The sequence below is a fragment of the Panicum virgatum genome, chromosome 5N (assembly GCF_016808335.1).
Source record: "Panicum virgatum strain AP13 chromosome 5N, P.virgatum_v5, whole genome shotgun sequence".
Classification (NCBI taxonomy): Eukaryota; Viridiplantae; Streptophyta; class Magnoliopsida; order Poales; family Poaceae; genus Panicum; species Panicum virgatum.
Window position 1 is genome coordinate 17,183,976 of NC_053149.1, and position 13,309 is coordinate 17,197,284.

The 13,309-nt window shown below is 47.1% G+C and overlaps 1 protein-coding gene across 1 annotated transcript; it reads right to left on the reverse strand.

The window, feature by feature from the left end:
* Positions 1-9,748: 9,748 nt before the first annotated feature.
* LOC120676372 (transcription factor TIP2-like) lies at positions 9,749-11,297 on the reverse strand. The gene is made up of 3 exons (XM_039957633.1): positions 10,719-11,297; positions 10,180-10,605; positions 9,749-10,030 (listed from the first exon to the last, which is right to left on the reverse strand). The coding sequence occupies exons 1-3, from the start codon at positions 11,286-11,288 to the stop codon at positions 9,959-9,961; spliced, it is 1,068 nt and encodes a 355-aa protein (XP_039813567.1). The 5' UTR covers positions 11,289-11,297; the 3' UTR covers positions 9,749-9,958.
* Positions 11,298-13,309: the final 2,012 nt, after the last annotated feature.

Below are 13,309 nucleotides of genomic sequence, written 5' to 3' on the forward strand. Positions count from 1 at the left end.
AAAATGTTCCACCACAAGCACAAATTATCCATGATCCACCTCAACAAACATCCACGCATGTACCGCCAGTGAAGCATGGTCGTATCTCCAAGGATCATCCAATTGATCAAATCATTGATAGTCCTTCCAAGGGAGTAAGAACTCGTTCTAAGCATGCTTCATTTTGCGAACATTACTCGTTTGTTTCTTGAATTGAACCCACTAGCATAGAGGAAGCGCTTGAGGACTCGGATTGGGTGATGGCCATGCAAGAAGAATTGAACAACTTCACCCGCAATGAAGTTTGGGTCCTCGAAGCTCCTCCGAAAAATAAGAACATCATCGGCACTAAGTGAGTCTTCCGAAACAAGCAAGATGAACATGGGGTGGTGGTACGCAATAAAGCAAGACTTGTGGTAAAAGGATTTTCTCAAGTCGAAGGTTTGGATTTTGGTGAAACTTTTGTTCCGGTTGCAAGACTTGAAGCTATCCGCATCCTTCTTGCTTACTCTTCTCATCATAATATCAAATTATATCAAATGGATGTGAAAAGTGCATTCTTAAATGGCTTAATTAACGAACTTATTTATGTTGAGCAACCTCCCGGGTTTGAAGATCCGAGGAATCCTAACCATGTTTATAGGTTACACAAGGCACTCTATGGGCTCAAACAAGCTCCAAGGGCTTGGTGTGAGAGGCTTCGTGACTTCCTAATCATGCAAGGCTTCAAGATCGGAAGGGTGGACACCACATTGTTCACAAAAGACGTCAACGGGGATCTTTTCATTTGTCAAATCTATGTTGACGATATTATCTTTGTCTCAACTAATGATTTACTAAGTCATGAGTTTGCTACCATGATGTCTAGGGAATTCGAGATGTCCATGATCGGCGAATTGACCTTGTTCCTTGGTTTTTAAGTCAAACAATTGAAGGAAGGGACATTCATCCATCAAGAAAAATATATTAAAGATATCTTGAAGAAGTTCAAGATGGATGAATGCAAGCCGATCAAGACACCCATGGCAACCAATGGGCATCTCGACTTGGATGTGGACGGTAAACCGGTTGATCAATCCCTCTATCGTTCTATGATATGGTCTTTGCTTTACCTAACCGCATCTAGGTACGATATAATGTTTTGTGTGTGCTTGTGTGCCCGCTTTCAAGCAAACCCAAAGGAGTCACAACTCTCGGCTATGAACAGGATCCTTCGGTATCTCAAGCACACCCCAAGCATAGGCTTGTGGTATCCCAAGGGCGCTAGCTTAGATCTCTTGGGATACTCGAACTCGGATTTTGCCGGAAGCCGTGTGGATCGTAAGAGTACCTCCTGGGGTTGCCACTTGATTGGGCGTTCTCTAGTTTCTTGGTCAAGTAAGAAGCAAAATTCCGTGGCTTTGTCCATCGCGGAAGCAGAATATATAGTGGCCGGTGCATGTTGTGCCCAAATCCTATATATGAAGCAAACCATTTTGGACTTTGGTGTGAAACAAGATAGGATTCCACTCCTTTGTGACAATGAAAGTGCCGTAAAAATTGCCAAAAATCTGGTTCAACACTCTCGCACAAAGCACATTGATATTCGCCATCACTTCTTGCGTGATCACGAAGCTAAAGGAGACATATCTCTTCAAGGTGTGAGATCCGAGGAGCAATTGGCGGATATATTCACAAAACCCTTAGACGAGAGTACATTTGTTAGGCTAAGGAATGAGCTTAATGTATTAGTTGCGGCAAACGTCATGTAAGTTGCCATGTCATATAGAAAAATACATACATATAGGACACTTGTCTAACCATGGTAAGATAGTGATGAGCATGGGTTTAGCTAGAGGTGGTGGTCCACTTGTTTTCCTCTAGGCTTGTAGAAAGGCTAATCATGAAGAAGCTTCCCATGGGTTCAAACTTGACAAGTAGAACTTAAATTCTTGTTATGCATTTCTTGTCATATAGATGTGCACTTCATGTTTACCTTTCTCTCGCATGTGGTTATAGCTTGCACCATCATTGCATGCGTAAGGGTCACAAAGGAGATCACTTGACGAAAATGAGACTTGTTTCATATGCAAGATCTCAATTCATGAGAAGTGAATAGAGCAAAGTGTTAGGTGCGTTATTGCCTAATGAGTCATGTCATGATGAGTTTGAAGCTCTCTATCTTCAATATTCCTATGACATGGCTCATACATTTTATTTGGCGCTTTGTCTCGCTTTGCGGCTTTTCCTTGTGTTTGAAAAGAAAACTATTAAACTAGTATGCTATCCTAAATATTTTGAGGGGTAAAGTCACATATGCAAGTCCATTAACTTGAGTTTAGTTGAATTTTATAAGTTTATTGGACTTAGCATAGAAGAGTGAGCTGAGTGAAGGTTTTTCGGGTTCACCGGTTAAACCAACGTTTAATGGATCTACATCATCGGTTTAACCGGTGTTACGAAGTTCTGTCTCAGCTCAGTCAAATCCAGGTGTTCAACCGGCGTAAGCAAATGTCACAGCATCGGATCAACCGGTGAACATAACACAGTTTTGACCTAGCAATCAACCGATGATTTCAGTGTTCAACCGACGAGTTCAAACTTCACATCATCGGTTCAACCGGTGTTCAGATGCAGATTTGCTGGAGTCTCGGGTGAACTGAACCGATGCATTTAACCGGCGTTCTAAACCTAAGCATCGGATCAACCGGCGTTAAGAAAAATCGTGGGGCCCACATGTCATATATATCTTTTGCCCGCGCCGCCGGCCTCTCTTCCTCATTCGTTTCCCAACCTTTCGCCGCCGCTCGCTCCGCGCCCGCGCCCGCCTGCATGCCGCCAGCCCGAGCCGCTGCCACCGCGCCTCGCACCACCGTGCGCCATCCACGCCGCCCGCGCTCCACCCGCGCACGCCCACGCCGTGGTGTGCCTACGCGCCGCCATCTGCCGCGCTGCTCCACTCACGCACAGCCTGCGCCACCGCCGCCCGCGTGCATCACCGCCCGTGCACCGTCGCCACCGTGCGCCTCCGCGCTGCCGCCACGTGCACAGAGCCATCGCTGCCGCACCTCACGCCGCCCACGCAGCAGCGTCCTGCACGCCACGCAGCCACAGCCCACACACTCACACAGTGCTCGCAAGGTGTTTGACAAATTGCCTGAACTGAGATGGGTCATGAGAAGAGGAAGGGCAAGGAGATCGTGGTCGAGAAGCCGGTCCGCAAGCGGACCCGTGCAGAGAGGGAGGCCGAGGTCCGAGATGGTGGCCAAGGCCGCCGAGGAGTAGGCGTCAGGCCGTGCTCGTCCGTTCGGGATTCGGGAGCAGCCAGCCAGAGGCAGAGGCAAGGGCAGAGTCAGAGGAGGCAGGGCCATCAGGGCCCCACATCTGAGGCAGCTGTAGAGTCTGATAGCTCAGATTCAGTTGCAGATTCAGATGCAGCGCAGTCAGAGCAGTCTCAGGGGCCAAGTACTCAGGGGTCACCGACTCCACGATGTTCTGGCCGCATTCGGCAGACGGCCCCAGCAGCAGAGTCCCCACCAGCGACCGAGCGTCGCACCGGGCCCAGGACGCGAGGTGGTCACAAGCCACAGGTGCCTCGCAGGACAACAGTAGCAGCAGCAGCCCGTAGAGCCGAGGCCCTAGCGGCCGAGCACGCAGTGTTCCGTATGGACACTGTTGTGCATTTGGAGCCAGGTGTGCTGCTCCAGAACTTGACCAAGGCCAATGCGCCGAAGGTCAAGAGGCTCAGGTGGAGTGTGGCAGAGGAGGATTGGTTCCCAGTCAGCCGAGACGGTAGAGTGGACTGCCGGTTCTGGACACTTCTTCAGGCCAGCTTCTATGAGACCTACCAGAGGCGAGGCCACATGATCTACCCACATAGAGTGCTTGACTGGGTTTCACTGAGGACAGCCGCAGGGGGAGCAGACATTAGAGAGCACTTTGCACACTTCAGAGGTCTGCCCAGGCTACTTGAGATCGAGTAGAACAGGTACATTGAGGACTGGGTCCGAGTGTTCTATGCCACAGCCTGGATTGCTCCCGAGCGCAGAGCCGTGCATTTTATGTTTGGAGGCCAGGTCTTTAGTTTGTCGAGGGCGACGATTGCAGGAATCCTTGGAGTCTACTTGGTCGATGTCTCCCTGCACGAGAGAGTCTACGGGGATGCAGATCCACCTTGCAGGGCATTGATTGGCGGGATAGCACCTTCTCACGAGGCGATCTCTCGGTGCTTCCGCCAGCCTTTCCCAGCCTCATATGCCAGAGTCCCCAGCTTGCTGACTCCAGAGGCGTACACAATTCACATGGCCCTCCGGAGGACCTTGTTACCGAGGAGTGGCTACCCAGAGGGGTTCACAGGACTGCAGCAGCTACTACTACTCCACATCCTCACTCATGAGCCTTTTGACATTGTGGACTTTATTTTGGCTGAGATCGAGGATGTTATCACTGACGGGATGGGGGTCGTGCGGCAGTTTCCATATGCCCACTGGATCAACTTCATCTGCTCCATGATTGTGCCAGCTGAGTCACCCATCAGCGATGTCTACCTTCAGGATGAGGCTCCCCAGTTCCCAGTTTATCGCCCGACTGCTCCCCAGGACCGGAGGAGGGGCAGACAGGCCGAGAGAGCTACCATGGCACAGCTATCGGCAGAGGTTCAGGCCCGAGTGGCCGAGGAGGACAAGGCACTACTTGAGGCAGAGGCACAGCTTCCCGGAGGAGACGACGAGATCCACTGGTCAGACATCGAGACCGACTCCTCTGAGGACGACGAGTACTTCCCTCCTGCACCAGCTGCTCACGATCATGAGGCAGGAGGGTCCAGAGAGCCAGCAGTCACTACTGTCTCCGAGTCTCAGGTGACTCAGCCGTCCGAGCTCACCTCTCTACTCCAGCAGCTAGTCAGTCAGCAGAGAGAGGATCGGCTCGCGACAGAGGCCCGGCTCACTGCCATCCAGAGGGAGGCTGCTCTAGAGCGTGCTGCAACTGAGGAGCGGTTTGTCGGCCTACTTGACAGAGTCACTCAGAGGACAGACGCTCAGTTTTAGCAGATGCAGCAGGGCATGATGGCTATGTTCGGCATGATCACACAGCTATACTCTCACTCCGGACTAGCCCCGCAGCAGCCAGGTCTTCTGGGTATGGGAGCACCTACACTTACAGTCACTCCAGCTCCAGCCTCTACAACAGCTCCAGCTTCTTCGACGACACTGGAGACCACATTCTCGTTGTCCGCACTTCTTGGGTCTACCAGTCGTTAGATCTTCTCGCCACTGCCAGCGACTACACTTTTTCAGGACTCACCGTCAGCGGTTTAGTCAGTCGCCCTCCCCATCGTACCACAGGCACCACTTTCAGAGGGAGGAGCAGGAGAGGAGTCGACGTAGCCAGCAGCCTCAGCAGTCACGACTTCAGATGCTGACACCTCTTTTGCTGACCCAATTATGACTTCTACGGATCCTCTCCCAGGCAGTGCCAGCACGAGAGCCTCCATGATAGCTACACCTCTAGTCAGCTCGGACCCACAGCTCCCGTCCATTACCGAGGGTTCTCCGTCTGACAACGACGACGATGACCTAGACCGCTTCCTCGCCGTGCCGCGACAGCAGGACCCATAGCTCGCCTTTTTGGTGCTTCGATGCCAAAGGGGGAGAGAGTTAGGGGGAGTCACAGAGGAGTTGGAGTCAGGGGGAGGGTAGAGCAAGCAGAGTGATCGTAGATGTCAGGACTTGATTGTTGTATCTTTATTGGCTTCTAGTTCATGGACATGTATATTTGACTCTTGTGCATGTTGCTCTTTTATGACATGTCTATGGATTCTGTTCGAGCCTTCGTGCTCTTTGTGCTTTTCTTTTCGTGCGTTAATCTTTCTTGTTTTACTCGTTTAAGTTTTTTTTAAGTTATTGTTTGTGTTGTCATCAATCACCAAAAAGGGGGGATTGAAAGCATCTAGGCCCTCAAGGTATGTTTCGGTGATTAATGACAACCATTATTGTGACTAATGAGTTTTTGCAGCTTAATAAAATCTTATCGCTCATTGGATCATATGTTAAAGAGGCCCCTAAATTTCATCATTTAAAAAGGCGATCTTGGTATTCAACTCAAGTATATAACAAGACTAAGGATCTTTCTAGTCCTAAGTGTCGCAAGGTTGAGAAGGACACTTAGGTTAGTATAGGTTTTATAGTTTTGTAGAGATCACACTCTTAAGAGGGGTTAAGGCCAAGTAACTTGAGCATGGACATGGTAAATCAAAAAAATCGATGCACACATTGGTCACTCAGGTTCTTGGAAGCTCAAACAAGTGCTATTCAACTCATATCTCAAGAATATTTGGATTTCATTGAAGACTCAAATCAAAACAGACAAAATCAGGAAAAAGTCTTATCACCGGTTTAACCGACGACATCAATTTTCTATACGTCGATTAAACGCTGTCACTGAAGCATGGACACTGAGTACACCGGTTAAACCGATAATATTTGAAATTAACGTCGGTGCAGTTGTCCAGAACGTTGGTTTTCCAGGGATTTCTAAGCTTATACTCACCGGTTAAACCGACGATGGATTTGAGTTAGCGTCGGTGCAGTTGTCCAGAGAGTTGGTTTTTCTGTTGATCAGTGGACAACTACACTCACCGGTTAAACCGATAATACGTCAATTAAATTGCCCGAGCTGTAACCGGCTAGTTTTTCAAATGGACAGTTTACATTCATCGGTTAAACCAACGATGACTTTTGGAGGGCCGTCGGATTAACCGGCGTTGCGTACTTTTCTGGCAGCTTTTCTCCAACGGCTCTATCCGCGTGAGCTGCCTATATATACCCCTCCAATGGGTTATTTTGAAGTCTCTTGACACCAGGCAACACTCATACACTCATTCTATTGTTGAGAGCCACCTTGAGCTTCACATTCCACTCATTTGATCTTTCAATCATCCAAGAAGCAAGGCTAAGGACTTGAGTAGAGAGAAGCTTGTGTGCATCCGTTCTTGGTGATCGGTTCTCGCTCAAGTGAAGGCCCTAGCTTGTTACTCTTGGTGATTGGCATCACCTAGGCGATCTTGGTGATTGAGGTATTTCTTGCGGAGCTTGCCAAGTTGATTGTGGGAGCCCGAAGAAGATTGTACGTGGCTTGAGCTCCACCACGCCGGGATGGTGAACGGAGACTCTTAGTGAGCACCCTCGTCTCGGTGACTTGGGAGGTGACAAGACTCTTAGTGAGTGTCACAACGTGGATTAGGGGTGTGTGCCAACACATCGACATCACGGGAAAAAATCCGGTCGTCTCTTGCCCACTCTTTACATTCAAGCACTTAATTTCATGCAATTTATTCATGTGCTTGACCCTAGAGATCATAACTTAGCTCTACCTTGCTTAGCTTTATATTTTGTTGTATCCTTTATAGCTTGTGTAGGTTGCTTAGTTAGCTAGTTGGTGAATTGAGCCTTACTAGTATTGCATAGGTTAAGGTTGTTTTATTTTGTTTTAGAAATTTGAAAAAGGCTCCATTCACCCCCTTGGTCCATCCATCCTTACAACATCCTTTCTCATGCAAGATGCCCCCACTGTATTGACTATTAAAGGAACATAGTTAAAAAAATCTGCAATAGCCGGAGTACAAGTTGAAACGGCAACAACCACTAATTGCTATTGATGGGCAAAACAATGCACATAGAAGGCATAAGAATTTTCATCACGAATCAATTTCTGCACCCCCATTAAATTCACCTCTCATATTGGAAGCCACATCATAACCTTGACCATGAATCATATTGATGCTTAACTTGTGGCAAGAAATCATACCGAGTCACACACACACTATCAGAAACTAAATGTACGAGCACAATTTTGAAGGTCTCATTGCAAACCAACATGTACAAGCATATATTATCAACAGGTGGGAGGAAATAGTATGAAGCCACATTGTTTAATCAACAAAGGCACAAAACATCAACAATTTTACTCTATATTTAATTATATTTTACAAAAAAAAGTTGCATATATAGATATAGTATGCAAACATTTTGAAAAAAATTGAAAGGAAGGAAAACAAATATCAGTGTGAAGAAAGAAGGAAGAAGGCAAGAGGAGCCGAAGCAAGCAATCCATTCTAACTGGGCCGAGTCAAGCGGTGAATCCACGCGTGGTGAAGCCCACCAAAGAAGCCACATTGGGAGTTGAAAGCTATCGATCAAAAAGAGCCCACGGTGGTGAATCCACTGGCTTATTAGTGTCTGGCTTCTGCTTCCAACTAGCAAGACTCATTTAAACTTTGTCGACTCATTTAAACTTTGCGTGGCTCGTAGTTCCGTCTGATGGCGTTTGTACTTTTGCTTTAGATGGCCCTACCTAGGCAGCGCTTGTAATCTCAAAATAAAAACCGTTTAAACTTTGTGGAAGGTCTCTTCGCATTTAAATTTTATTTTACCAGCCGTTCATATAATGATAGGGCACTGCATGAAGTGCCAAACTTGTATCGTAGCTAGGTTAAGGGCTAATGGCGTAGAGCTTTATTGCTCTAATATACTATGAGTAATAAAAGCTCATCAATCTGAAGGAAAAAAAATGAAATCCTTTGAGGCTTTGTTCGGTTGCAAGGGAATTGAAGAGCATTAGAGGTGGTTGGGAGGGATTAAATCTCCAACAAGTCAAAATCCCCCTTAATCTCCTTATGGAGCGGATTAACCGAACAAGGTCTGAAGGGGAGGGGAGGACGGTGTGATTGTTATAGTTAGGAGTCTATCCTTGACTTTTATTTGGTGCATAATATTTCCTAGTTATAGTCAGTTAAATTTTTGTTCATGTAGCATTCCTTCTAAATGTATATTTTTCTTAACAAAGAACATTCAGTGGGTATGCTTTTTCACTTAGCATGGGCCCACCAAATTTGAAGGTTCATGAGGATTTCTTGGGCTTTATCCCCTTCCTTCCACAAAAGAATTAATTTTAAAATACTTCTCGTGCCTTGAATCTCCCACCTGTTGTGTTTATAAACATGCCGATCCTACATGCTCAATTGTGCAAATTAAGTCATGGCCTTGCTTGAGTAGATCTTCGTAGTAAGAACAAATAGTTTAATAATATGCATACTAGCTTATACTATACATGGTACATCCAAAATCATATAAGCATACAAATCCTATTTTGTATACATCAAGTTCCATTTCCAACTTTTGGTACATTTCTAGCCGCACCCGGAGCATATATGCATTCACATTGTGCGTAGCACATCAGAAGATGACGTGGTGCATGGGTACTGTAGTAAAAAAACATATAAAGCATTCACATTTGGCATGCTTGACATAATTTTTATTTTTTAATGCTAGTTAATAATTTAATGTGGCTCTATTCTCCAACTAAAATCTGTCAATCTCGTTCTTAAATACCTTTTTGCTCCCACCTCTGTAAAATGCTTCAAAATAAGGTAAATGTTTTTTTTCAAAAAATGGAGTGACGACTTGGAGTTTGTTTTACACTTTATTCTGTATTCTACCATCCTAAACTGAATCTACCGACCACGTTGAGCTAACCTTTAGAGTAAAAAAGGTAATATACATTATTTCATGAAGGTTTAGGACAAAAATATATAGAAACAATTCCAGACCACTATATATCGCATGGAATTAAGTGTATAGCTTACCAAAGAATCACCTAACCAGTAGCATATCACCCAGAACAATACCGGTGTACTCATGCAAGTCAACCTATTCACTTTATACATATATATGCTTATCCCTTGATCAACACAATAATCCATCTATTAATAGAACAAAACATATAAATATATCAATCTCACAAGTGTGCCAATTTATTTATTCAATTAGACCAAAACAACCACCTGATATTAAAAAACAACTAAACATGTCTGAATGTTCATCATTGGATCTAGCAGTTTAAAAATTAAAGCGAAGATAGAACTAGTCATGCATCCAAGAAACACCATAGCTAGCTGCTGGTAACGCAGAAACTAGCGTATATGAGTAGGCTAGAGAGTAGCCTAGTACTCGTCCACCACTTCCATCAGCCTACTGGCCACTGCACTTGCGAACACCGGGGAGCTCGGGTGAATCTGCGTCCAAATCAACAAAGAAAACCACTACTATCATTATTATTAAAATTAAAATTGCATTTTTTAGCACGTACTCCATCGCATATGAAACCTAGCCCGATGAATATAGATCATGCAAGAAAGCAATAGGATGCAGATCGATGGTTCACCTTGGTGTTGAACATGTAGATGTGGCAGTCGCCGATCTTGCCGCCGGAGAGGTGGACGAGGTCAAGCTGGAGATCGTCCAGCGCGCGCGACGCGGCCGCGAGGCACCCGTCCCGCCGGCGCTTGGTGAGCTTGATGTTCACGTCTTCCTCCACGATCCGCACGTCCACGGACGTGTCCTTGCTCCGGCGCTGGATGTACGTGCTCCGGATCGGCTGCCGCTGCGCGGCCGGTGGCGGTGCCACCTCGCCCTCCGAGCTCTCGGCCTCACCGGCCGGCACCACCGCCGCCGGCGCCGCGTCCACCACGTCACCCTGCAGCTCCATCCGCCGCCGCTTCTTCCCCACCAGCAGCGTCAGCTCCTCCACCGTCCTCCCCAGTTCCTGGATGTACTCAATCGCGTCCGAGATCACCGTCGCCCTATCATCCTGTGCCCAAAAAAAATAATAGGAAAAAATCGCGAAATGAACATGAACTCAGATGGTGTTTCAAAAAAAAAAAACTCAGATGAACAGAAGAGACGGGGTCAAGAAATAGTTACCTTTGTACGGTTGGGGATGAGGAGCATAAGGGCGGTGTACTTCTCGGTGAGCCGCTGCCGGCGCTGCTTCTCCTTCTTCTCGACGCCGTTGGCTGGCCCGCCATGGAAGCCGCCGCTCAGCATCGCCCTGCTCCGCTTCCTGCCGCCGGTGGCCCGTGGCGGCGGGGAGCTCTCGAAGGGCCCGGGCATGTAGGCAGCCGACTCGTCGTCGGTGGCGCCGAAGACGAGGGCGCCGGTCCTTGCCCCGCGGAGGTACGGCTCGGCGGCGGTGTAGTGGCCGTTGCAGTAGTCGCGCAGCATGTTCATGGTGTGCTGGTGGGTGGGGGGCAGCGGCTCGTACTGCACCGCCGGCGGCTGGTGAGGATCGGCGGCGGCGCCGAAGAAGTAGTCGATGGTGGGCTGCGGCGTGACGGTGGAGACCGCCGCGGCGGCGTCGAGGGAGTGGAGCAGGTGGAAGCTGAGCTCCGTCGGGATGGCCGCGACGCCGGCGGAGGCGGTGAGGTGCGGCTGGCCGGCGTCCAGGTCGCGGCCCTCGTGCGCCATCAGGAGCTCGCACTGCGGGTGATACATCCTGCTTAATTGCAGACTACTGAAACACAAAAACAAACTGGATCAGTACATCAAAACAAACAAAACATCTCATGCTCACAAAATAAATAAAATACATGTTAAATCTAAGAGGATATATGTAAATGGGAAAGGTGAAATGCATGCATCTTAGATTTCTTTAAGATAATAAATAAAAAACACGTTTGTGTCGAACTACACCATGTTCTTAATTCCAAATTTGTACACATTGTAATTTGTAACAGCAAGGACTTAACTACCTAGCAAGCGGCCGTGTTGCAAAAATGGAAGACAGAACTAGGTCCAGAACGAGAGTGCACCGCCTTGGCTCAAAGATCATCAAGTGAAGTAAAACAACTCAAATCGTACGTATATAAAGTTATTTGATTATTGACTGAACACAGCAGGAACACATCACCCATGGTTCTGAAAGAAAATAAGAAGAGGTGCGCACAGAAAAGTAAAAGAAGGCAAGATGCAGTAGCCTAAGAAACAAATCACGGATCCAATAATTGATGAACAAAGTCAAGCAGTTGCAACAAAAAAAAGTGCCAATGATTCTAGAAATAAAGAAACTAAACCAATCAAACAAGGAAGATTAATTATTCTGGACATGACAAAAACAAAGGGAACTGCAGAGATTCAGTGAGCAAAATAGATGAGTACTGGCTGGCTTGGGATACATCATGGGTTCAGAACATGCATGTGGTTGCAGCCTTGCCCTAGAAAAGGTTTTGCATATACATATACACATACACAGAGAGGGGGGTTGAGACAGAGAGGGGGGTTGAGGAAGAACAACTTATTAAATCATCAGTGCATCTGATCGAGAAAATGATTTGAGGGAAAGGAATTTAGGAGATGTGGTTGGCAAACTAAAAGAGATCAAGAAAACAATCCCTATGTCCCAAAGAACAAGCACAGAGGCAAGCTATTAACAACAAGATACAAGAGTACAAAACCTTTTCTTCAGAGATCGCAGCAGCAAAGCTGTATAATTCAGTGCAAGATTAAACAAGATAGTAGCGAGGTTGGTTAAGCTAGCTCCTGCGGCTGAAATGAAGTGAAGGGATAGGAGAAACCTTTTCTTCAGAGAAGAGGGGAGGTATATAGAAGGGGCAACCGTGACATTGGGTAGGAGAAAGCTGTTGGTTCCTTGTGGATCGGCAGGGCGACAGCGACACCAGCACACCACCGCCGGGGGCTAGCTTTCAGAAGAGCGGTTTGTTACTGAGATTCCTCCCCGGAGGGCCCCACCAACCGAACCAACAATCTGCCATACACCGCACACACACTGACAATTCTAGTGGTACACGCTCATGCAGGATTCAGAAAGGCAGCCTTGCGTGGCCATGTATGCGCACAGAGACATGCAACGATTCGGTTCCTTTGGATGCACACCACTTGCCTATAGTTGCCTGCCAAGGGAGACAGAGAAGAGAGTAGCTAGAGCTAGCTAGCTGCAGATATAACTAAGCAAACAGGAAGAACTCAGGTTGGACCAGTAGTGTATTGTATTCTTGTCCCTAAGAGAGTAAGAGTTGGTTGATGTTTAGGTGCAGATGTTCGTACTGTGTCTTTGCTGGGTGCAAGATATTGGGTTGCACATTGTCTTATTTCACATACCGACCAGCCAGACAAGAGGAAAAAAAGTAGTGTGCATAATTACCGCGGTGAAGATTGTTTACTACGTACTATATATGTGGAACAGTGCGAGTGAGATTTAAGTCGAGGCTGCTGCCTGCTTATTACCCATGGTTACTAGCTGATACAATAGGCAGCTATGCTGTAACAGCTTTGCCTTTCCTACATTTTCAAATCAAATCTCCACAATCTAGTGAAACAAAAAAAAAACTTGGCACTGCGGCTGCTGGCATGTACATGGACGCACTGCCCTAACTGACAATACGTCCAAGGATCTCCCTGTCCTATAAACCTGATACGAGTAATCATCATCAGCATCTGGTGTGGACATAGAGAGAAAGAGAAGGGAGGAGAGAGGGATCTGGAACTGTAAGAGCATC